Source organism: Astyanax mexicanus, chromosome 4 (assembly GCF_023375975.1).
Source record: "Astyanax mexicanus isolate ESR-SI-001 chromosome 4, AstMex3_surface, whole genome shotgun sequence".
In the NCBI taxonomy this organism is placed as follows: domain Eukaryota; kingdom Metazoa; phylum Chordata; class Actinopteri; order Characiformes; family Acestrorhamphidae; genus Astyanax; species Astyanax mexicanus.
Window position 1 is genome coordinate 46,682,921 of NC_064411.1, and position 26,966 is coordinate 46,709,886.

The 26,966-nt window shown below is 39.4% G+C and overlaps 1 protein-coding gene across 2 annotated transcripts in view; it reads left to right on the forward strand.

Annotated features, from left to right (window-relative positions):
• The first annotated feature begins 809 nt into the window (after positions 1–809).
• gna11b (guanine nucleotide binding protein (G protein), alpha 11b (Gq class)) overlaps positions 810–26,966 on the forward strand; it is a 59,982-nt gene continuing 33,825 nt past the window's right edge. The window contains exon 1 of one of the 2 annotated variants that reach the window (XM_022678952.2): positions 810–1,633. In XM_022678952.2, the coding sequence (XP_022534673.1) occupies positions 1,498–1,633 (136 nt within the window). In that variant the 5' untranslated portion in view covers positions 810–1,497. The remainder of the gene's footprint in view (positions 1,634–26,966) is intronic. The other variant, XM_007258431.4, reaches the window with a different exon arrangement.

Sequence of the window (26,966 nt, forward strand, 5' to 3'; positions counted from 1 at the left end):
TGCTGTACACATTTTCTGGAAAACACTGCACTGACTTTGGACTTGAAACAACACAGTGGATCAACACCAGCAGATGACATGACTCTCCAAACCATCACTGATTGTGGAAACTTCACACTAGACCTCAAGCAGCTTGGAATGTGTGTCTCTACACTTTTCCTCCAGACTCTGGTTTTCCTTGATATTCAAATGAAATGCAGAATTTACTGATGTCAGTGATGGTTTGGAGAGCCATGTCATCTACTGGTGTTGATCCACTGTGTTATATCAAGTCCAAAGTCAGTGCAGTGCACTTCATGCTTCATGCATGTCTTATATAATATTCTAATCTTGTGAGAGATTGATTTTTTGGGTTTTCATTGGCTGTTGTTCATAATCATAAACCAACAATAAAAGAAATACATGCTTAAAATAGATCATGCTGTGTCTAATACTTCTATAAAAATAAAATAATTTCATATTTCAAACTGAATTACTGAAATAAAGTTTAAACTTTATATTCTATTTTTACTAGTTAATCTCTGCCTAAAGTACTATATTACTTCATATGAATCAACCCATAGCTGATATCTGACATTTTCATTTTGGGTTTGTCTAGTGGCGTCATTTTAGGCTCAAACTGTTTGCCATACTGCAGCCTGGGCTCACTTTTCTTTCATTTTCTTTTTTTCCCTCTTCCTTTTTGCAGCAGGTCATCTCTTAACCATTAGCAGGGTAGAGAGAGAGAGGGAGAGAGGGAGGGAGAGAGTGAGGGAGTGAGAGAGGGAGAGGGCTGGCTAAACCATAGCGCTCACGGACGGATGTCGCGCCTGTCTGTCCAGCCTGCCCCGCTTTCCTGGGCGCTGCTGCTGCTGCTGCTGGAGCTGGAGAAGCCGTGAGCGAGGCGAGGCGCTGGGGGAGTGTCAGGCGCAGCTACCGCGGGATAGTTTTCTGGTCTTTTTTTTTGCCCTGGATTTTTTTCTTCTTCAATTATTCTCGACAAATCAAGGCCTCATTTTCTTCTTCTTCTCCTCCTCTTCCTCCCCCTCCTTCTCCTCTTCCTCCTCTTTTCCACCGCCTCCGCGACTGTGAGCCGGGTTCGCAGCCAGAAAAGCGGCCGAGGACGCAGAGCTTTCCCGGGGAGAGGGGACTAGAGCTAGCCTGCCTGGGTGCTCCTTCTCCTGCTGCTGCCTGATACTGCTGGAGCGCCTGGATCTCCTCCTCCTTCTCCTTCTCCCACCACCACCACCACCACTTCCAGCCCCCTCCTCCTCCTCCTCCTCCTCCTCTTTTTCTTTCTCCTCCTCCTCCTCATTCTCCCTGTCCTCCTCCTTCTTTCCTTCTCCTCCTCCTCCTCCTCTTCCCCCACCTCCCTTTCCACCTCGCCTCTTGCTTTTTTTCGCCTCCAAACAGGGATTGGGATATTTTTTTTCCTCCTATTTGTTCCCCCACCACCACCATATTTCGAAGATCCGCCGCGGCCAGTCCCGACGAGGCCGGGCTCCTAAAGCGGGGGGGATGACTTTAGAGTCTATGATGGCTTGCTGCCTGAGTGAAGAGGCGAAGGAGTCGAAACGGATCAACGCCGAGATCGACAAGCAGCTGCGCCGAGACAAGCGAGACGCCAGGCGGGAGCTGAAGCTGCTGCTTCTCGGTGGGTCCTCGGTGGTGTTCTGTCGATTTGTGCTTCCTTGTCAGAACGTGCTACCGTGTATTCGTATATGTAGCTATCTCTCTATAGATAACGCTGCCTAGATCTAGAACTAACGTTAGCTAGCTAACTTAACCTAGACGAGAGCGAACCTGTGGTATTTGCTGATAGGGTAAATGCATCATAATATAAAAAAATATATATTAGAAAAAGTGTATAAATATAACCCTGTTAGAGAGGTTTGGATTGGATATGTGTATGGCCTAAATCTGACACTGTAAGTTATGTGGGTTTTATAACTTAACTAAAAAAATGTTACGGTAGGTTAGCTGGATAGATAAGAACAAACCTATGTATGGTATTGCTGATTGGTTAATTACATCATAATATTAAATAATTAACAAAAAAAAGAAAAAATATAATTATAACCTAGCTAGAGAGATATGTGTGTGGCCTAAATCTAAATCTGACACTGTATTTGGGTTTTACAACAAAAAAAAATAAGGTAACTTAAATCAAAGAGGATAGTTAATTTGTTTGCATTAGTTGAATTTGCAGCTATTTAACACTGACATCGAGCTTAAGCTGTGAAATGCACATCTTGTCACATGTGAAAAACACATGGAAAACCTTTAAAATTCTAAAAGCCCGCGCATGCGCGCCTCAGCTAAGTAGCACACACAGATGAGTAGCAGGACTCGACAGGACACCGGCGTTTACCAGCAGCATGTTTCCATTTTAACCAGCCAACAGGTTTGACCTGGGCTTAACTGCTGCTTAGCCGACTAAAGGAAAGCTTGGCGCAGCAAAAAATCAATGAAATGCTGTTTAGCAAGTGATTAAAGCTAATTTTACTCTGTATAAACACATACACATTTAGCTATATTTGTATAACCTGTAACTTATTTAGCTACAGAAACAGACACATACATACACTCACACTTAGTTAGCTATGTTATATCGAATTAGAATATAATAGACTAGCCAAAAAGGTAAGCTTTTGAGCTGCTTAAATCATCATCAACAAACAAATAATCCAACCAACCACACCTCCATCCATCTAGTTAGCTTAGCTAAACGTTAAATCTACGTTTTGTAGACTGTGTCTAGATTAATGAAGCAGGTAACGGTAGCAAGTCGTCCTGCTAAACCCAGGCTAGCTACGACAGCTAGCTAGCTAGCTAGCATAGATAGCGTTAGGTAAGAATTAGCTTAGCTTAGCTTAGCTAGCGTTGCCATAGCTAACAGCTAGCCGCTGGGCCGAAGTGAGGAGGAGGAGGTCTAGAAGAGGGCCGCGACTTCAGACACACAGCACACACACATCTGAATGAAGTTAGCTATAGCTTGCTAGGTAGTAGACAGATATGGATTTAGCTGTATATATCTAATTATCTAGTTAGCACATTCTGATATGCCAATATGTGCCGCTGCTAACTTAATACTAGGTAACTAGCTAATCAACGCTAGCATAACGTTACATCTTGAAAGCATATTGTGGTGGTGTTTTTTTCGGCTAGACCAAGCTAGTTAGCTTGCTAGCTAACCTAGTTACATGAGAACATTTTAATGCAGACGGCATTCCTACCTGTAATTCTGTCACAGCACATCCAAAATGTAAGCCAAGACAAGTTTAATGAGCTAATTGAATATCTCTGCTCTTTACATGCTGCTGAGGTGTGGGCCTTGTAAGCTGGACAGCTCAGATTTTGATGCATGTTTTGTTAGAGCTTCCATAATATATCCAGCTAGGATAATATCAGTGAACAGCTCTGGAAAATAAACTACAGACAATATCTTCCGAATTCCAAATATAAATAGTGTCATTTACAGCGTTTAATCACAGAAAATGAGAAATGGCTGAAATAACAAAAAAGATGCAGAGCTTTCAGACCTCAAAAAATACAGAGAAAACAAGTTCAAATTTTCAATTCATAAAGTTTTAGGAGTTCAGAAATCAACATTTGTTGCAATAACCCTGGTTTTTAATTACAGTTTTCATACATCTTGGCATGTTCTCCTCCACCAGTCTTACACACTGCTTTTTGATAGCTGTGTGCCTTTACTCCTGGTGTAAAAATTCAAGCAGTTCAGTTTGGTTTGATGGCTTGTGATCATCCATCCTTCTCTTGATTATATTCCAGAGGTTTTCAATTTGGTCAAATAAAAGAAACTTACCATTGTTAGTGGTTAAAAGTGTATGTTTGCATCTGCTTTTACCTAACTAGCTCTAGTCCCCAGATATTGCTGAAGTGTGGGCCCTTGATAGCTCTGGTTTTTGATGCATGGATATTCAGGGTTGGTTTTGTTGTAAATATGTCCAGAGTAGTGGTCAGAAATGTTGCATTTTTGCATCCTCATTCTCTTGCATTCATGTGTTCTCAGTGGCTTAACTAACTTTAGTCTTCAGATACTGCTGAAGTGCAGGCCTTTTAAGTTGGACAGCTCTGATAGCTAGATCGAGCATCCATATAGCCAGCTAGGAGAAGGTATATTAGATATTACTGAATGAGGGCAAAATAAGTGGCCAAAAATGTTTTTTATTTGTGTCCTCAATCTGGTGCATGTTTTTACCTGCAGTGATAGATCTTCAGATATATCTAGAAGAAGGTCCTGGAGCTGTATGTCTTTGCTTGGACTTCAGGGTTGTCTTTGATGCAACTTAGTTGTTTTCTGTCACTCAGCTACCTCTAGTCTTCTGATATTGTTGAAGTGGGAGTCTTGTGAGCTGGACATTAGATTTTTGTTGCATGGATTACAGGGTTGTCTTTGATGTAAATATGTCCCGGCTAAGGGGTAAGAAATATAATTTTTCTGTGTATTCTCAAGCTTTGCCATGTTATCTTTTCATTTATTTGACAAGTCATTGCTTGATACAGTTTAGTTTGGTATGTAGAAATGGAATGTTAGCTTTTCTCAGCATGACTATAGAAGTTTTACTAGCAGTATATCATAAGTATCTCATTCTTAAAGGTGCATTAAATTGTTCTTTTGGATCTATAAGAACAAAACAAATTTTCAAAAGGATATCCTTATATCTATCTAATTCTTCATTTGTCCTTCTTTATGTACAGTATATGGCTTGTGTTGAACACAACAAAACTCTATGGCAGCCTTGTAGATGTGATAACTGGAAACAAGCTACTAAGCTAGCTAAGCGCTTTAATGAGGACAATGATTCCCAGCTAACATTCCCACTGTAATTTTCTCACATTATCTTCAAATTATAGATCTAGATAACCTTAATTAGCTAATTAACCAGCACTAGTCTTCAGATATTGCTGAAGTGTGGGCCTTGTGACCTGGACAGCTCTGACGCGTGTTTTTGCTTGCAGTGATAGAACTTCCAGTTAGAAGAAGGTCCAGTAGATGTCTAAGCTTGTGATTAAAATGTGAACATTTTGCTTTACAAGTAATTTTATTAGTTAGTTAATTTTGTGGAAATGCAGTGTTATCTTCCCTCTCTATGATGTCTTTTGTTCGTAGCTGGTTTCTGATGCTCTGAGCTGGTCTTTAATCAGGTCTAAGTCAGGGTGGATCAAGAACTGGTCATCTAGGTGAAAACACCCTTTGCTGATAAGCGAGCTGGTGTCGTAATTCTTGATCAGAATAGTGTATGTTTTATTTGATTTTGGTCATGCCGGTCAACCAGCTTGGTTTAGCTGGTCTTTCTGGTCGACAAGCTTGGGGGTGCTGATTATTTTGGTCAACCAGCTTCGTCTTGCTGGTCATACTAGTCCTGGTGTGTGACCAGATTGGTCATGCTGGATATTCTGGTCAGCCAGCTTGGTCTTGCTAATCATGCTGGTCGACCAACAACCCAAAGCTCGGTTGTACTGGTTGTCTTGCTTGGTGAGGTTGATCATGCTTGTAGACCAAATTCAATTAAGAACATACATTATGCTGGTCAAATATATTTGTAATTATTATGCCTGAGAGTGACAAACATTTTTTTAGACATGTATATTTCTAATATTGAAAGTGATTCTTCCATTTCTCCAATAGCATCATCAAAGAAAAATTCAATGCACCTAAAAAAAATGCTTTTTAGAGTTTATCAGCATAGTCACACCCTTCTTTCAGCAATGACTGATATTCATCATGTAAGATTGTCAGATGTAGGCTTCGGTTTAGGCTAAGCATATATGGCACTGCAAACCCAGGCCAGCACACAGATAGACAATTTAAGGTCATCATCATAATCATAATCATCACTGCACTTCCATACTGCCTCCTAATAAGTGTTATTTTTAAATGATGGCCAAGCCTGGTGATACAGCAGTGGGCGTTAGAGCAAACTGTATGGCCTGCTCTGGATATCCTCAAGGAAAGAGAAATGGGTGCTTTATCAAGCCTTGGAGGTTTGTCTCAAGAGCCGGATGTATTTGTTCTATGACTTGGTGAGTTTGTTAGTGATATCTGACACAGACACACTCTGCATTCATTTCCTATTAGTGAGACCTCCTTTCCGCTCGCGACCACAAAGCTTGGTGCATTAAAATAGGAATCGATGGTTGGTAATAAGTGCATAGATGGAGGGTGAGTAAGATGAGGGTGAAAGGAAAGAAGGAGGATGTGGCCAACTGTTTAACTCTAGAAATATAGAATAAGAATGATGATCTGTTTGAGTTTCTTGTATACGTGAAGCTTCAATTAGGGTTGTGTCTCTTATATTTCCCGTTACTGTCTTCTGCAGCTCAGCAGTGAGAAACGAGACAGTGTGCTGGTTGGTGCAGAGTTATCCTATTAATGCCCAATTCTAAACCAATTAAACTTGTCAGTGTAACCCTGAATAAGTCTCCACTAGTCTGGATTATCCATCACCTTAATAGGCTTTCCTAAACAAGTCTTCCAAGGCCTCCAAAGTAGACACTACAGCTGTGGCGCACTAGTTGACTAGTCAGGTGATGAAGATGGACCAGACTGTTGGTATCAGTCAGAATTAGCTAACCTGTATATAATTTTCCACTTATTATGTGAATTTTGGATAAGTGATGTTCATACTCTTCTGCATCATGACATTTTACCAGTGTGAGAGATATAATGATCTCAGAATATGTGTAAGTAGCAATAGCGAGGTGAATAAGTTCATATTAATAAAGTTAATGAGGCCAGGCTTTCTACTGAATGATGCTGCTCTTGCACACTAATGTAAATGATGATTAGTTTACAGAAAAAAAAAAACTAATTGCTCTCCAACAGGGATGCCATTCCTTCTGCTATACTAAGAGAAATTCTGTCTCATTTCTGTCACATTTGAAATCTCCAGTCTGGTCTTAAGGGTAAAAAAAGAAAGCTTGTGGAGGGCAGCTTGTCCAGATGTGATGTACACAGGAGGTTGGCCCAATTGATTAAGCTTAAACTAGGTTTATATATCTAGAATATACTGATGCGTAATGGGTGCACATAGCTTAGTTGTTTTTTTTAATCAATTATTTATAAGTATATTTTTTGACTCCACAAAATCCATCATGCAGCAGGATTTGATCCCAGATGTAGAACGACACTGCCTGCGAGGAGCTGTTATTTGGCGGGTGTCCTGGCTACAGTTTGCCGTCACTGCCAATTGCAACCAAGTGCTTAATCAATCAAGAGTGTTTAGGCAGTATTAAAATTTGCGTTGTTGCATATCACAATACTAGATTTAATGATAAAATACAAAAGATCATCTATTGGGTTTCTGTATGCTTGATTTGCTCTAAGAAGGGGCACTATTAGCTTGTTAGCAAGCAAGCCTATTCTGTCTTCATCTTAAAATATTAGCACACAGAGACAAGGATTAACATGGGATGTTAGCAAAATTAGGTTGTACAAAAGCCATGTATACAAAGAAGTATCTTTGTATACATGGCTTTTGTATAACCTCATTTTGCATAATTTGAAAAATGAGAAATCATAAAAAAAACAAAGTTATGTTTGCTCAAAGTGTCACAGACTGAATGAACACTGTACACAATTTTAAATCAAAAATTGGATAAATGCCAGTCAGAAGTCTATTAGATGTTTAAACTGATCTGACTCAGGAGGAAGAAACTGGGTAGCATTAGCTTAGTTAGCTTAGTGCTAGCAGGCTAACAATCCTGTTTACCACAAAACACGGTCAAGTCTGGTTAGCTGAAACCCAACATGTTAGCGTTAAGACGACAATCACTGATCGAAAGGCTGTTTTCAGACAGTTTTATTCCCAAATGGTGTAGAAGCTGTAGCCCGCTTGCTAAACTAGCCTTTGCTTAGCTACCTAAGCCACAGATCCAGAGAGAACTACACAGTTCAGCTACTGTGGACCACTGTTCACTCAAATGCTCTTGATTTACTTGACTTGATTCTACTCAGCTTTTTGCTTTGCCATTTGGTAAATTTGGTACCTGTTACACTGATCCAGGAACTTTCTTATTACTTGCTCATGTTTGTAGCTCTAAGTGGGTTCAGAAGAGACTAACATGTGGCATGTCACTGATTATGCTAAAAAGTGTTGATAACGCTAAATATTTTGAATAGTATTTGGATATACTATCAAGACATAGCTCAGCCCACTTTAAACATACCATACTGGGGGTGTTCCACATGAAGACTTGCAAGATGTGAAGTGCTCTCTTTTCTTGCTCTCTTTTTTTTTTGAAGGCATCTTTCCAGCATCTTTGTCAGTCAAAATATCAGGCATTTGTCACAAAAACAGGCCTTGTTTGCAGGTACATGGGCACTTTTTTAAAAACAAATATGTTTCAGTATGTTATTATAAAGCTGTTTTTAACATTGTGTTTATTGGACCTGTTATATGTTTACACATACATGTACTTAACATCCAGTTTTTGGTTGAGTCCTAGTTGGAAATCTAGTAGGTGGGATACCTTTTGATAATGAAGTTTAAGTTGATTTTAGTTACAACAGTGCTTGTGTGGACAGGCTTGAAGAAATAAAAAGTGTGACAAATGCTACTGTACATATGGACTATGCCATGGTATGTTGAGTGCTTGATGATAAACCACAGGGATTTAAGCTTTTTTTTTTTGTTAGCCACATTAGCTAGCTTCTTAGCTCCAGTTTAAAATTTCAGGCACCTCATGGACACGTTTTGCTTGATTAACTACACCGAACCTAAAATCAAAGGCAAAAACACTGTCATTTTTATTGCTTTGCATTGTGCCTTGCTTGCATTTTACACTGTGCCTGAGTGTGATAGAGGGGTCACTGTGACCAGTTTCCAAGCAGAGTGGGGCTTGACTTCCTGCCAACACTGTTCATTTGTGCCTGCCTCGCTACCCTTGGTGCCCATCACTCCACTCCTTTTCCCCGGAGCAAAGAATTCTGCCGCCGCTGCCCTCGGCTCGCACCCAAGGCCTTATCAGGCTGTGGAGGAACCCGACTTGACCAACCTTACCATTGACTGTACTTGGTCAAAACAGAGCCCAGTCTGTGTGTTTTCTTTGAAATTAAATATTCCCTGTTTGGGTGAGATTTAATGTAAGCTAAGTTCCTTCAGAGACTCAGTGACGGGGGTCATGTCGTATGAAAGGACAGTAGTGTCTGTTGCAGTTCTATCGTCTGAAAAATATTGATAAATGGTTGATAACCAATCTCTGTAACTGTGATCGATCAGAATGCTCACAACACTCAATACATCATTTGAGGTTGATTTCCTGGACAAGGATTAAGCCTCGTCTTGGACAACACAGCATTTTAAAGAAATATTTCCTTTTGTAAGGAAAACATAGTCTATGGACTGGACTTAATTCCTGTTCAGGAAACCAATCCTTTGGCTTTTCCAGACTTAGTCTTGGACCACTTGAAAACTTTGCTTTCAGTTGAGAATCTCCATTCAGGGATAGATAACTTGATGGTCAACAGTTAATGCTCGTGCTTTAACGACAGTTAATGCTTTAAAAGATGACCCTGTGCTTTGGACTACAGTGCATTTCTTTGCTAGGGGAGCTGTTTAGCTCAAACTTGCCTACATCTAACACCTAACAAATGGGTTAGATTGAGGTAGGATCACATTCTCCCTACAAGCAAATTGCACTAGAGATTGTTTTTGGACTTTTTGGAACAAGATACATGTGGTAACTGTGTTCATACCTGCCAAGAATGAATGGCACCAAGGCTGAGAATGAATCAGAATTTGATTTAATTAACTGAATTAGAAAAGTGCAGGTGTGAACACACCTTAATCCCTGCAAAGAAACCCAGTTCCTCCCTGGGACTTTTTGTTGGTATTTTCCTTCATTATTCTATTGAACATTTTCTGTTTCACCTCGATATCCCTACAAATACATGCCAACTCTACTACTTGGATTGACTTGTACATCATACTTGTATCCTGAAGGCTCAGGTTTGCTTCAGTTTTAATGTTTTTCTGGAGCTATTACTAATTTGGCCTCTAAAACATGTTCACTCAACTGGAACTGACCTGGAACCACAGTTGAGCATAATAGTGGGTGTGCCTTTGGCACACACCGTAAACAACCACACAAGCACTTGTCATTTAGATGCAGGCTATTTCTGCTGGAAGTGAAACATTTGGTTCTTTGTTTTATGAATGAATTTTGCAGACAGCCTGGTGGAGTTGGCACACATTTCCTGGCAGTTGCAGATCTGCTCAAGATTAAGAGGCTAGTTTGGGTTGGTGGCTGTGTACTAATTTGAGGAGGGGCCTTGGCATCTAAAGACGCTTTCACTTTCAATTCTGAGGCTGTGAACTGCACAGCGTCCATGTTGCTTCCACTCAGCTAGGCCCGAGCAGGTAAGGATCAGCTTCAGGTCAGGCCTAGCCAAAGCTTAACCTGTATCAGTGTTGGAAAAACCATTCAGCTGTTTGACTAGTTCCACCAGCACCTCCCACTTCAGTGCCTTAAGACGGTCACCGTTGGCAGTGCAAACACAGGTTGCTGGACTTTGGACTTTTCATTGAGGAGGTGATGAAATGGCTTGGGCGCTGTTTGCGTCAGGCGTGTGCCCTGTAATGGGCCTGTCGAGATTGTTTTCGATTGTGGCTGGCCGACCGCTGAGCTTAATGGGAGGCGAAGCTCAGGGCTCTCGCAGGTCACCTCCTACATCCGTTATGATCAAATAAGGCAATGCAGTGGACATGACTGCTCTGCCGAGTCTCAATCCAGAGCCAAGGGAGCGTCTTCCATCACTGCTCTCCCTGCTGGCTTGCTTGGGACGTGTTCCAAACTCACCTTGATACTTAGAACAAGCTTCTACAGGAGGCAGCAGAAATTTGACCGATCTACTTACAGAGAAAATGTTTTCAGACCCCATGTAAACATATTTGCAGTGGATAACCTAGTTTGGGAGGCCTTTACTGTTTTGCTTTTCTTTATTTGATGAATGAACAGTAGAATTATGATGAACATAGTTTCACCTCTTCATTAGTTTTGGAACATTTTTAAAACTTATGTACTTTTTAATCATACTGTATCAATTAGGGTTTGATGTGTATGATACACTATGGGCAAAAGTATTTAGACAACATTGCTCTCAAGATAGTTTTTGCTTAAATCAAGGCTATTAAAAAAGAGTCTGTCCTGCTTTTGTATAGAAAATTCTTAATTTTACTATTGTGCTGTGCGGGTTTGTTTTCATTTAGCAATAGGAGTATTAGTAAGGTCAGGATTTTGCATGAGAACATCTAGGGGCTCATATTGCAGCATGCAATTTGGATTTTACGTAAGATTTCATGAGACTTTTGACTGGTTGCAAAGCAAAAATCTGTATCATTGACTTGTGTAGCTTTGAATTTTCCCATAATCTGATTACCCAAATTAATATAAATTCACTGATTGGATTACTGACAAACTCAGATGTTCTCCAATAATCAGATTAAGAACTGTGTGTAAACACTTCTAAAGACTATCTAGTGGTCTAATTTCAGTGTTTACATGTAAACTATATAATTTAAATCAATACACTATCTTAAAACAGAGAATCGTAATACTATTCACACTTTTACATGCGTTTGCTTAATTTTTTGGGGAGATTTTCTTGTCCCCCTTTCCCCCCCTCTTTGTTTTGTGTGTGTGCGTGCGCGCATGTGTGTGAGCATAGACACACATGCGCTGTTCTCCTTGAAGGAATGCTTCAAGGTGGCTAAATGACCCGGCTTGGGCCGCCAGCTCCCCCTGTGACTATATAAATAGAACAGGTGCCACTCTACAGCCTCACAAAAAAGAGACCTGCAGGGATAGCTGGATCTCTCTCTCTCTCTCTCTCTTTTTCTCTCCTGCCTCTTTTGTCTCATTGTCTGTCGTTGTCCTCTTTTTATTTCTCCACCTTTTCATTGCCTACTTTTTCCCCTCATCGCTTTGCTTTCGTCTGCTGGCTGTTCCCTTCCTCCTGTCTCTTCTCTCTCACCTTGTCCCTCTTTCTCTTTTCCTTCTCTCTGTGTTTGTGTTGTTTGTGTCTGCATGGTCTGGTTAAGACTTTTCTCAGCAATGCCAAAGATACTTAAAGATACTGCATGACCCCTTTGCCCTGGTCGAGACCCCCTATCCCCTGCCTGACACTTTCAGTGGCAGTCTGTGTGAAAATATAGTCAAGTGCAGATTTGGTATTTTATTCAGTACCTCATTTGTGTTTACATGTAAAAGAGATATTTTATTGTAATCAGATCAGATACTGTATTGGTATTGGACTATGCTTAGCTTTTTTACCCATTTGATCAGGATGCAAAAACTGAATCAGGACACCTGTAAAAATGTGTGTCATTTTATAGGTATAGGTCATTTTGTATTGTTAGCTTGCAGTTAATGTGTTAACTTGGCGGACCATATTGCTTTTAGGCTAGTGTGTTAGCTCAATGCTAACATATTTCATTGTGGCCATGTAGTTTTAGTTTGGGGCTAACATGGTACCTTGTTGCTGGTGTCTTAGCTTCAGGTCAGCACCTTACCTCGTTGGCAGTGTGTTGTCTAGGGACTAATTGTTACATTATGGCCAGATTGTTAACTTGAGGCTAACCTTACTTTGTGGTTTGTGTTTTAGCTTAGGGCTAACTTGACTGTGTTGTTTGTGTTTTAGCTTAGGGCTAACATTCCCTTGTGGTCCGTGGTTTAGCTTAGTAACTTTACTGTGTGGCTTGTGTTTTAGCTTGAGGCTGACATTACCTTATGATTTGTGTTTTAGCTTGAGGCTAACATTACCTTGTGGTTTGTGTTTTAGCTTGAGGCTAACATTACCTTGTGGTTTGTGTTTTAGCTTGGGGCTAACTTTACTGTGTGGCTTGTGTTTTTGCTTGAGGCTAACATTACCTTGTGATTTGTGTTTTAGCTTAAGGCTAACATTACCTTGTGGCTTGTTTTTTAGTTTGAGGCTAAAATAACTTTATGGTTTGTGTTTTAGCTTGGGGCTAACTTGACTGTGTGGCTTGTGTTTAAGCTTGTGGCTTACATTACCTTGTGGCTTGTGTTTTAGCTTGAGGCTAACATTACCTTGTGGCTTATGTTTTAGCTTGAGGCTAACACTTCCGTGTAGCTTGTCTTTAAGCTTATGGTTTGTATATTAGCTTTTTTATGGTTTGTATTTTAGCTTAGGGCAAACTTTACTGTGTTGTTTGTTTTTTATCTTGAGGCTAACATTACCTTGTGGTTTGTGTTTTAGCTAAGGGCTAAATTTAACATGTTTGTGTCTTAGCTTGAGGCTAACATTACCTTGTGGTTTGTTTTTTAGCTTGAGGCTAACATTACCTTGTGGCTTGTGTTTTAGCTTGAGGCTAACATTAATTTGTGGTTTGTGTTTTAGCTTGAGGCTAACATTACCTTGTGGTTTGTGTTTTAGCTTGAGGCTAACATTACCTTGTGGCTTGTGTTTTAGCTTGAGGCTAACATTAATTTGTGGTTTGTGTTTTAGCTTGAGGCTAACATTACCTTGTGGCTTGTGTTTTAGCTTGAGGCTAACATTACTTTGCGGCTTGTGTTTTAGCTTAGGGCTAACATTACCTAGTGGCTTGTGTTTTAGCTTGAGGCTAACATTACCTTGTGGCTTGTGTTTTAGCTTGAGGCTAACATTACCTAGTGGCTTGTGTTTTAGCTTGAGGCTAACTACCTTGTGGCTTGTGTTTTAGCTTGAGGCTAACACTTCTGTGTAGCTTGTGTTTAAGCTTGTGGCTTACATTACCTTGTGGCTTGTGTTTAAGCTTGGAGCTAACATTACCTTGTGGTTTGTGTTTTAGCTTGAGGCTAACATAACTTTATGGTTTGTGTTTTAGCTTGGGGCTAACTTTACTCTGTGGCTTGTGTTTTAGCTTAAGGCTTACATTACCTTGTGGTTTGTGTTTTAGCGTAGGGCTAACATTACCTTGTGGCTTGTGTTTTAGCTTAAGGCTAACTTTACTGTGTGGTTTGTGTTTTAGCTTGAAGCTAACTTATCCTTGTGACTTGTGTTTTCGTTTAAGGCTAACATTACCTTGTGTTTTGGGTTAGTTTAGGGCTAACATTACAGTATGATCAGATTGTTAGGTTGGGGTTAATGCGTTAGCTTAGCTTGGATATGTTAAATTATCTTGTTGTGACCAGATCTTTAGTTTGAGACTAGCTTCTTATGTTGGGTTAATGTATTACCCTGTGAACATGTTACCTTGTGATTAGTGTGTTAGCATAGGGCTAATATATTACCTAGAAACCAGGTTGTTAGGTCTTGGTTTTTGTTATGTATTACTGCTGTCATGTTTTCTTGATGCTAAAGTGTTAACTTCTGGCTAGAGTCTTGGGGTTAGTATTAAAATGGGGCAACGTGTATTCCCTTGTGGATAAAGTGTTAGTCTGAGGCTAAGATTCAACTGTATGGCTAGAGTGTTGAATCAGTGCTAGATTGTTAGAGTGTTAGATTTGGGCTAAAACATTTTCTGGCTGGAGTGTTACATTGAATCTAACACAGTTCCTTCTGGTTAGAGTGTTAGACTGGGGCAACCATATTAACTTGTGGTTGAAGTATTTGGTTGGGGCTAACAGATTGCCTAGAGTAGGGGTGTGCCATATCGTATCATACGTGATAATATCGCCAAAAAAAATGTAATATCGTGAATGATATTATACCCTGAATGATATTATACCCTGAAATATCATGCCATATCACTCACCCCTAATTATCACACCAGGGTACTACTTTTTTGCTGTTTTAAGCAAAAGAAAAATTCACACGGTTCTCATTTTCCATTATAGGTTCCATTACAGGTTATATCTGTCCAGTATATGTCTGTCCACTTTAATCGTAGATATATGGAGATGTATGAAGTGCATTTTTAGTATCGTGATATTCTGGATCATGGACTTCTGTTACAAATCTGATAAAATTATTATTATTTTTTTTAATATCTCAGTTAGCCATATCATATTGCATGCAATAATAAAATTCAAAATCATTTTTCTAATTTAGTGTTTTGTCATATCGCCAAAAGTATCGTTATCATGGAAATATTGTGATATTATTTTAGAGCCATATCGCCCATCTCAGGCCTAATATATTTCTTGTGGTTAAAGTGGTGTAAGATTGGGACTAACAGTTTTTTCTTGCTGCTAAAGTGTTCACTTATGGCTAGAGTGTTGGCTCAAGACTAACATTTTCAATAATGGTAGGTTTGAGCTTTACACATGATCATCTTGTATGTGTTTGGTTAGGGGAACATATTATCTTATTTTTTTACTCTTTGCACTACTAGTAGCCAAAAAAATAATGTAGTTACATCATTTTAAATGCTTTACATGGTAAAGCTGCTAAGGTGTCACACACGCGCACACACACACAAAGGAGAGCTGCTGTGTCTATGTCTGACGACAATACTTGTGTAACTCTGCAGGACTGTGAAGCGAACGACCGAAAGGAAGAGTTAAAAAAGAGGGTTTGATGGCGCTCAGCATGGTAACCGCGTTGCTAATTTTACACTGAGGGCCTCAGATGGCTCCAGTTGTCAGCCATGTTACACACTTGCACTCATCCTTTTTTGCCCTCTTCTTATCCTTGACACATTTTTTCAGTTTAGTGATTTTAGTGTGGAGGTTTTTGGGCAGAATCTGCAGCCAGGTTTGGATTTTTTTTTCTCTGCATCAAAGATGGTTCTGAATGCAGCTTCTCTCCGTTTCACTCAGTACGGAGTGTTTGATTGCCAACAAGGCGAAACACCTACTCATAGGGCTCTTGAAGATTTTGGATCTCACTCTCTTACTCACTCATACACACATATAAAAATATATACACTTTGAGGATTTATACCTGACTCATATAATGCTTTTCCAGTGGAGTGGAGTGCAGTATGATGCTACGCTTGTGTTTCTGTCCTACACTTGTGATTGATGTGATTTTGTCATCAGTTTTCTTACTAAGTGATCGAAAGTCAGAAAATGAAATCTTATAATTGGATTTAGTTATTTTTGTCAATGTACCCTTAGTGTTTATTGAGCGGCCCTTTTATTAATCAACCTTTTATTTATGGAGTGGAATTAGTGCCTAAGTGAAAAGCAAACCCTACCGTGGGAAAATGTACATGCAGTCCACCAAATGCATTGCTTTTCCTCACTAACATGCAGAATATGTGCCAAAATAAAATGCAGAACACGATTACGTTTACTGCACCTGATCTCTTTATTAAAACCATTACACAAGAATTTACATTTTTAAAACCAAATGCTGAATTTGTCAGAATTTAATACAATACACCCTGAAATGTAATCAAGGTACTGTAAACATAAACATCTTCTCAAAATGCTTTTAAACACGGATATGTGGAAAACATGTCACAATGAAAAGTAAAAGCTCCAATACACTGATTTAATGTCACAAAATTTTAACAGTTTTTTGTTTGTTTTTTTTCCATTTTTCCTCTACTGAAATCTAGAAAATGTTTTTATGCCTCAATTAAATGTTCTCTGAAATTATGAATTATGTGTGTGTATATATATATATATGTGTGTGTGTGTATATATGATGTCCATTTCACACAGCTCTAGCTTGAGAGTGTCACAGTGCTCCGTTGGTCCGTCGCCGGGTAGTGTGTCCTTCAGTCACTCACAGTAAACGCTTTATCAGTTTGATGCTTGTTGATACAGACAAATGGGAGCCATGCGCTCACACTCGACAAATCACTCCTTAACGCCGCATTCCTCCGAGACAGCTTTGGCGTTGGCTTCTATGAGCTGGCCTATAAGCCGTGTGGAGTGTTGATCTGGATTCTTATGGCTGGAGGAAGGGCCGGGATGATGGACAGTTCTGGAGTAATATGTTCTATGGAACTATAAATCGTACAGTTGGAGGCTGTTAATAGCGTTTTTAAGCAGATGCTAAGGCGCTCCTGTGGATGTGGAGTCTTCTTCCCCCCTAGAGGGTACCACAGCTGCTGGGGATGTGTATATTATAGAAGGACTGGAAGGTCAGTTTCAAAGAATTTCTAAAGCACTCTGCCTTTCCAGAACACCATATTTTACTAAGGAACTCATTATGTTGATTTGATTATAAAACAGCGCTGCAATCAGTGTGACGGGGTGGTAGATGAAAGCGTTCAGCTACATGTTACTACCAAACCAGAGCTCACTGCAGGCAAGGGGAACTGATCTGAGTGTTTAAGTGTTGAGACTGGGCTTTAAAAATAAAGGTACTACAAAAGGTTCCATAGATGCACTACACTTACTGACGAAAAAGCCTCCTGGATTTCTGCAGTTGTGTCTCAGGCAGATAATTAAGTAAATTATTACAGGGATGGTATGATCAAGTAGGGCTGCAATTAATGATTATTTTGGTAGTCGACTAATCTGATGATAATTTTTCAGATTAGTCCATTAGTCCGCGATTATTTCTGCCATGTTCTCCATTAGGGGTGTGCCATATCATATTATTCGCAATAATATCGCCAACGTTTTTTTTATATCATGAACAATATTATACCCTGAAATATGGTGACATATCACCCACTCCTAATTATCACATCAGAGTACTACTTTTTTGCTGTTTTTAGCAACAACAACAAAAATCACACTATATCTGTTCAGCGTAATTTACTTTACTTTAATCCTGGATATATGGAGATATTTAGAGTGCATTATTAGTATCATGACAGTCTGGATCGTTGACTTCTGTTACAAATCTGATCAAATTCTTGTATTTTTTTTATATCTCAGTTATGTGCCATACCATAGCGTTGGCAATAATAAAATTTAATTGTAATTTTGTTGCAGTAGTGTATTCTTCAAATATTTTTTTTTATTCAGTGTTTTGTCATATCGCCAAGAGTATCTTTATCGTGAAAATACAGTGAAATATCATGATATTATTTTAGTGCCGTATCTCCCACCTCTATTCTCCATCTCTAAAAAAAAACAATAGAAACAACAGGGTACTAGAGCTTACTTTTAATTGTTTAATTTTTTCCAAATAATTATCATTGCGCTCTGACACTGCAAGCACTTATGTATATCTATATGTCTCTGAGTGTATTTTTGGTTCCATACTGAACCATTTTGGCATTACTCAAAGAACTTTGTGTAGAAACCTTTGTTTTTAATAATCTATAAAGTAGGGATGGCAATTTTGGGCTTATGTGTTTTATTGATGCTGATATATACAGCAAGTTATAAGATGGCTGTTGGTACTACAACTCCCTGGTTTAGCCTTGCATTGTACAGTAAAGTAAAATGAATACAATTTAGACAGTCTAGCACAGCCTCAAATTGTCTGCTCTTGCAAAGTACAGTAAATACATCATACATACACATCAGTAATCTGTTTGAATTATTGGTCCTATCAATCAATCCAGTTTCCCAGATCTAATCCTATTTCACAGAAAATAGCCAGGAGACTATTGATGCCGAGGGTTCTCAGGAATCACTGTGTTGTGGTGACGGCCACATTTCCTGTAACTCTTAACACTTAAGCGCACTCCCTCCCTGAACTAAAACACTTTTTAAAAAGTAAAAGATTTCTTTGGATTTAGGAAGCGACACATTACATGTCCCATTTATAAAGTCTGTGCCTTTTAATTCGGGTGTGCTGTAAGTTAGAACTTGATGTCCTCTGCTCTGCACAGGTGTGTCGCTTCTCTGTAAACCTGGCATCACAGTGGAGGTATGTCACCTCACTGCTATAGTTAGGTGGAAGTTAGAATGGCTTCATGTGCCTGAGGCTCCTGAAGCACTGATTTACTTTCTGTGTGGATGTTAGAAAGCAAAAGAGAAAGAGAGAAAGGCATAGACTTGAAAGGGTGATTTGATTAGTCTTGACTATGGTTGTAACAAATCGTTGGAACGTCTTGAGATTGAAATTCAGAAATAAGACAATGCATTGTGATGAAGGTTCTATGTTAAATATTATGTTTTTTTTTTTTATTTATTATTTTTATGAAGGATCTAATGCAATTACATCGTTTGAACGCCAAACCAACCCAGCATTCCAGACATTTTTGATCAGATGTCAAACTTCATCTGTCTGTAAGCTTATTAGGTGTGCACTAGTCACCAATTATATAACAGTGTTTCCTCTAACATTAGAAATCTTACCAGCAACAAACAATTTTTATGTATGTGCATCTCTAGCTTTAGGTTTTCTACTTTTGGACGTTTTGTATTGTATCAAAATAATGATAATATTATATATTTATTTAAGAACATGTCATGTTAATTTATTGTGTGACACATGGTTCCCGCGGGTCCTTAAGAAGTCTTAAAATCCTGGTAATTAAGCTCATAAATTGTCTTAAATTTACTGTAAATTTTCTGTAGGTATTAAAGCTCACCTTCCGCGAAAATCCGATTTTTCTTGTTTTTTGTGGAATACAGTAGGTCTCTCCGAGTTGAATGTGTACACCTGCACATTAAACTGTTTTGCAGCCCCCATTGTCTGCAGGAGCTAAGCAAAGAAATCCCCCCTCCCCCCCTCCGAAAAACGGGTGAATTTTGAATTATCTTTCTGCCTACGTAGGCAGAAAATCACAGACCAGCCCACCTTGGCTCGAGAAACTCCCAGAGGCGGAGCTGAAGCGACGCAACATCACCGCTCATCAGTTAGGAGGTGGGAGGCAGTGAGCGGCAGAGCAGTGGAGGGGCGTCGCAGTGCTCCTAGCCAATCAGAGGAGAGATATTTGCATTCTGTTTGCATGTATGAATATTCATGAGCAAAGCTGGAATCCGGTCATTTTGGACACACCCCTAAAACAGTCCATTAAAAAAGAGCTATACAGAGACACCTGAGCACTTTTTTTTTACAAAAACGGCTCACATGTCATTCATTCATACTAGAGACCACAACTAGACATTTTAAAATGAAAGAAAAAACGACGGAAGGTGACCTTTAAATATTCAGATGTTGCGTTTAATGCTGGTGGGAAAGTTCAGTGGCCCAGTGTAAATGATATAATCTGGAGATAAAACAAAGGTTAGAGGAGAGCTAGGTAACATTAGCGGCATATAAATCTGCTCGCTTTAAAAGTTTGTTTTCGTAGATTTTTATGTTAACAGGCACCACTTTTAAAGATATGGCCAAATCAGAGAATGATAAATGGACACTTAATTATTTATAGTGAAGATACTTTCATGTTTTTCAGTATTATTTTTATTAATATTATTATTATTATTATCAGTATTCAGTATTTTCAGTAGTTGTAGTAGTGTAGTAGTAGAAGTAGCAGTGGTGTTAGTAGTACTATTAGTACTATAAACATCATCACTACAATTTAATTGATCATTTCCTCTTTTTTCATATGTGCAGGAAGCTACAAAAAAGCTAATGCAACTTACATGTTTTGTTGGCTCTGTTCTGCATCACAATGTAATGAAATTGGAAACAAAAATCATAACAAATTGGAGAAATTAAGTTTTGACTTCCAGTACAATAAATAATTTTCATAATATGCAACTGTGAAGCCTCCAAAGCTCCAGTGCCTAGGGCCCTCTGAAGCGCTCTAAAACAGAGACGCTCGCTTAGGGAGCTAAACACAGGAGCACAAAGTAAACGTTTCAGATATGGGGCTGCATCACTAGGCCACGGTGTGACCTGACTCTCTGCATGTTCTAAAGAAAATGGAAGAAAAGAATGTTGTGTTGTTTTGGGAAATGCAGAGCAGGTGAATTAAAAGGCCTTTAATCAAGAACCTTTAGAAGTTCCACAGAAAAGCTGTTAGAAGTAATGGAGTGTAAAGGCGATTTCTGACATTGTTAAAGCAGGATATTGAATTTTATTGAAATCTTAGCCGTAGTTTAGCCAAACAAAAGTGCGTAGCGTTCTGTTACACCGTCTTGCACAAGAACTCTCAGTTCCAACGGATAGTCGATGCCACAGCCTACGTTCTGCTTGAGGAAGGAAAATGTGATTCTCTAGGGTGAAATGACTGAAATATCCACTTCCTTCAATCAGAGGGGAATGCCAGGATCATTTTGGGGATTCGTGTGGGAGAACGTATTGAGGGTTGTACATATTCTTTTACTTTTCTGCATCGGCCACGTTTCACAGGTAAAGAAGTTGTTTCCTATTGCTTCTGAAACCCACATAAAAAAATAAATAAATCGAGAATGGTGTTCTTTATAGAAAAATCACGTCAAAAAATTTCCAATGGCTTTGAGCAGTTGTTTTCAGCTTTTAACTATGTAAATGAACCTACAAATTATAAACTTATATAGACACTGAAAATCACAAGTAAAATGCTCTCGAGAGGGGTATCTGGTTATTGGGTTTAAAGTGTTTACTCTGCTTCTTCCATAAGGTGCATTAGTTTAACACATTTGTCTTGAGCTAGGGAACTGCAGCTTCTGGTGACCAAAAAAGTATTTTTTGAAGTTTTTGCTGTTTGCAGCAAAATGAAAATTTGCACTGTTCTCATTCCCAATTAAATGTAAATTTACAATATACACATTATATCATTATATGCATCCACTATCATTTAATTTACAATCCTAATATTAGTATCATGTCATGATGTATGATTAACTTCTTTAACAATCTAGTGAAAATCTCATTTAGGAGTGTGTTATGTTCTATATTGTGCAATAACAAAATGTTTAAAATTTAATTTGTTTTTAAATTACTATCTTCAAGAATATTGTTATATTGTGATAATATTTTAGGTTCATATCGCCCAGCCCTACCAAATAGTTGTCAAATCTACTGAGGTGCCCAATCTTATTGATATAATGCAGCTTTTGACGTAAAGCAGCATCATGTGAGATTAGGTATTTTTTTTATTTGCTCCTGGGCATAGAGTGAAGGTGTATCTCGTGGTCATCAGACATTTATAACTGTGTTTCATGCAAATGTGCGGTGTAGTCGATCTGATTGGGCGACCTCAAGCAGTTCAGTGCGGTCCGACCTCAATGCAAATGAAGCCTGGCTGCTTTGCATGTGTGTTGAGTGGCAGCTCTGTGAGAATATGTGCAGTTGGGAAAGCGTAGCTGACCACTGCAGTGAATGAATGAGGTAATCAGTCTGTGTTTGGAGTGGCTGTGTGTGAGACCTGTGCTGGTCAGGTGGAAGTGTGTGGGCTGGAGGTGTGGCCTACCTTAAGAAGCATGAGGGTGGAGATGCCTGGTGGGAAGTAGGGCCTCGGTGTGAATTCTGACCTGTGTGTTTCCTTATGATTGTAGTACTACAGCACTATGATCATGTTCTCTCTTTCTCTTTATCTCTCTCTCTCTCTCTTTCTCTCTCTCTCTCTCTCTCTCTCTCTCTCTCTCTCTCTCTCTCTCTCTCTCTCTCTCTCTCTCTGGTGAAAAACGCCTTTTTTATCAGCTGTACAGAAGCTGACACACTAAGAAAGGGGGGGAGCATGTAGGCCCGTCACTACGGCAACAACACAGATTTTGAGCATCGTCCGCCCACGTAGTGCTCAGTGTATATCTGTGTGTGAACACACACTCGTGCACACATTGCCCTCTTTTTACCCCCCCCCCCCCCCCCCTGCCCCACACAAATACACACACACACACACACACACACTGAGAGTAGTGCCGTTCCAGGCTGCTCTGCGCTCGAGACTCCAGCAGGACTTGAGGGACAGTAGTAGCCTAGATTGGAGCGATTTTTCTGGCCCACTCTTTCCACTGCTGCTACTCTCGCTCTCACTATGGAGGCCACTCGTGCAGGGCTGCGGCCCGAGGTGCAGCCGTATCCTACATTTCACCAGGGCAGAGCAAACTGCTTTCTCTCTGTGTGAATTCACTTGCCTTTTTTTTCTTGCCCCCTCAAAACCTTGTCGTAAATGATCATTGGGAATTATAATAGTACGCTGAAAGGTGCTGAAATGCTGTTATGAATTCATCAGCTTGAGTGTTGTACTAGTTGCATTTTTACAGACATGTTTGCAATCCTTGTTTTGAATCTTGTATCAGAATCAAAATGTTAGATTTTCTTTGTATTTGCTTTTGTTGGAGTGACTGTCTCTACTCTCCAGGGAAGGCTTTCTACCAGATTTTATTGCATTTAGATTATTTTGAATAATCACTACCCCACCTCATCCTCAATTAGATAGCACAGGCACACCTACCATTATTCCAGCACAGAGCACAGTTCCACTTCTCCACAAGTCAATGCTGGGGGGCTTATTTATCCCTCTAGCCCACCCCTGGCATTAAGCATGGTGCCAATAGGTTCATCTATAGGTTAGTTTATCTACACTGCTGCAGAGAGCAGTACAGACCTTTTGGCACTACTTCTCTATAGAGACTAGACAAGCTGTATGTGTGCTTTTGCACATCTGTGTCAACAGACTGAATAAACATTCATTAGAAAGAGTTAACAAATATTTAGATATCCTAGTGCATTTTAGATTCCAACTCCAATGTCTGAACAAGTTCATTGATGTTTAAAATGGCTGTTTAAACCAGTGGCAAAAAAATGCTTCTAAAATGATGAAGAATATCGGTAATTGAAAATATGAAGTCAAATGGTTGCAAACATTTTTGCACCCAGATTGGAGTGCTATGCAGAAGAAAGATAAAGGTTATTAGGAACAATACATGATTACAAATTAGATATGGGCAACTCTTTAGAAGTACTAGTAATGCATTTGTAATACAACACAAGACATCTTGGAATGGAGTTGTAGAGGTTCCTAATGGTGCAGCTTTTCTAGCAATTCTTGCAGATTTTTCAGTTGGGGTGGAGTATTTATACTATGTCAAAAATCATTCCATACATGTTCAATCAAAGCTAGGTCTGGTGATGCAACTGGCCTTTGCATAGTAGGGGTGTAAGAAAATATCAATGTGATATTACATTTCGCGATACTGTATCAATTCTCAAAAACGCTGTATCGATTTTTTTATTAAGTGTGTTTTTATTAAACTCCCGGCAGCTAGATGGCAGACAGTAGTTACTTTTGTGTTGTTTATTCACCCGGCCGCGAGGTGGCAGTGCTGTAATCTATCTTGATCCATTCGGTGCCTCCAGTACACTGCAAGTAAGTACAGCGCTGCATTAGCATTAGCACCCCGCTGGCGATGGCAGAATCTAAACGCGTTAGCCTGGCTCCTGGGGTGTACAGAGCTGAAGTGTGGGCTCATTTTAGCTTCCACAATGAAGAAGGCAGAGTGTTTAAAACTGTTGAAAAAAGTGGCATGATATTGGATGCTACAGGACCCGTTAGTAAGTCTAATGGAGCTCCCACTGTTCTGATTGTTTCCAAATGAAACTTTTTCCACTTAGATTAAATTAGGTTGTATGAGGTTTTTTTTAAAGTATCGTGATATATCGCATCGTGAGCCCTGTATCGTGATACGTATCGTATCGCGAGGTTGGTGCCAATACACAGCCCTATTGCATAGTATCTGTGTCTTCAAGCCAAAGTAATGAGATGGCAGCAGCATGTGGACGAGCATTGTCCTGTTGGAAAAGCGCATTGGAGTGTGCATTCAGGAAAAGTTCAGTTTCATTCCTCTCAGTTGATTCCTTCTGGATGCTGCTATTTTTTGGCGATGAGTTTTTTACAACACAACTGTGATTGAGAGGCGTAGAGGGAGGGACATGGGCAGCACATGCTGAGATGTAGCCTAGGGTGATTGCTTAAATTTCTGATGGAGCACATATGTGCAACGTTTTGCTCTCCAGATCTACAGATCACAACACTGAGAACCTCCACTTCCCCTCCTCTCCTCAGCACTGCTCTGTCCAACCCCACTCCTGCTGACAATCCTCTTCATCAATCAGCAAAGACGAAAGGAGCTAGCTGAATATATCGTCTTTTTTTTTTTTTCTTTGTCCTTTTTTGGGAAATTGGTTTTGTCAGACCGTTTCTCTCATATAGGAGGAAGGGAAAGAAATGGAGGTGTGAGCAATAGGACCTGCGCTGCGCTCGGCACATACTATAATAGATGCCCTCCTATTTCTAGGTCGTCTCAAAAAATAGAATGGAGAAATATTCCTGTTATGAATATCCTGAATTTCTGGAATGGCCGTATTAAGCGAGAGAGACAGTGAGTGAGTGAGAGAGAGAGAGAGAGAGAGAGAGAAAGAGAGAGAGAGAGAGAGAGACAGAGTGAGGCCGTCTGTCCTGTTTCGTAAAACGAGTGAAGAGCATTGAGGGAACAGAAGAGGAGAAGGAGAACAACAGGCAGCTGGAAGTCAGGGAGGGCCGTTATCTTGTGACAGGGTCACGCGAAATAAATCAGACATTTGAATAATTCTATCTGTTCCTTTTCCTCAGTCTGTGTTTGGAGAGGTTTGGCCGCTGCATTCAGCCTGACAGACAGGAGGAGTCTGAGGAGGACAACAGACATTTTTTGTTTAAGACTTTTCCATATCGTTACGTTTTATCCCTAGCTCTACAGACAGTATGTCATTGTAGGAACATTTTTGGAGTGACTTGGAGATGTCCTAAATTTCTCAGGTTTATTGTTTATTAAACTCTCTCCTTAATTCAGTCAATGTGTTGTTAGAGAAAATGTGTTATGTCAATAGGTTCATAATGCAACTAAAGTTTGGCAGTGTAAGTTTAAAGTATTTTTAGGCTCTATTAGCACAAATTAAATAAAAGAAAGTTTGGTGTGATATATATATATTTTTTTTCTCTCTCTTCACAGAGATTGATTAGAACAGCTCTGCTGAGGTACATTTATGACTAAAATAGCACTGCTAAAGGAATTACGAGTGGAATAGCACTGCTGAAGTAAATGCATGTGTGGAACAGCACTGCTGAGGTAAATCTATCACTAAGATGGCACTGCTGAGGTAATTACATGAGTAGAACAGCAATAGTGAGGTAGATGACTGTGGGTAAAAAAAAACATGTAATAATATACAAATTAATGAGAAAATGTGTTATGTGAATAGGTTCATAATGCAACTAAAGTTTGGCATCATAAGTTTAAAGTATTTTTAGGCTCTATTAGCACAAATTAAATGAGAAAGTTTGGTGTGTTTTTTTTTTTTTTTTTTTTTTTTTTTTTATCTCTATCTCTTTACAAACTGTCTGGTTTCCAGTTCAAAGATACAAGCTATACAGGGCTAGGATAGTAAAATAAGCTATGCTGGCTGCGTTCTTCATTCTTCGGTACATTTACCTCACAAGTTGCTAAAGTAGCTGTACTGAAGTAAATTTATGATTAAAAAAAGAGCACTGCTGAGGTAAATCTATGACTAAAATAGCACTGCTGAAGTAATGACATGAGTGGAATAGCACTGCTGAAGTAAATGCTTGATTAGAACAGCTCTGCTGAGGTAAATTTATGACTAAAATAGCACTGCTAAAGGAATTACAAGTGTAATAGCACTGCTGAAGTAAATGCATGATTAGAACAGCACTGCTAAGGGTAAATCCATGACTAAGATAGCACTGCTAAAGTAGTTGCATGAGTGGAACAGCACTGCTGAGGTAAAAGCATAATTTTAACAGCTCTGCGGAGGTAAATCTATCACTAAGATAGCACTGCTGAGGTAATTACATGAGTGGAACAGCAATAGTGAGGTAGATGACTGTGGGGAAAAAAAACATGTAATAATATCTATGAACAAACAACATGTAGACAAATTAATGTTAATGTTAATGTGTTAGGATTCTGAATTAAGTAGAAAAGCGTTTAACACCATGAAACATCACCCACCAGGAGAGGGTATCAAAAAACAGAAGACCCCACTCACTTTTTCCACAAAGTTAAAATGAGTGCTACTGTTTTTGTTTTTCTTTTTTTTTTTTTTGTAATTTCAGGCTGTAAAAAATTGAATTACAGGCCATTTTTTCTGAAGTAGTTTCTAAAGAAGCTTGTCTTTCATGTGTTCCCAAGGCCATTAGTGCTTTTTCACTTTTCCCGCAGACAGTTATGTCTTGTTGTTCATTCATAAAATGTCTAGTATGTCCACGCAGAGAGAGAGAGAGAGAGAGAGAGAGAGAAATCAAGTTCAATTTGAACATTCTCAATAAAATAAACAGACGAAGGGGGTG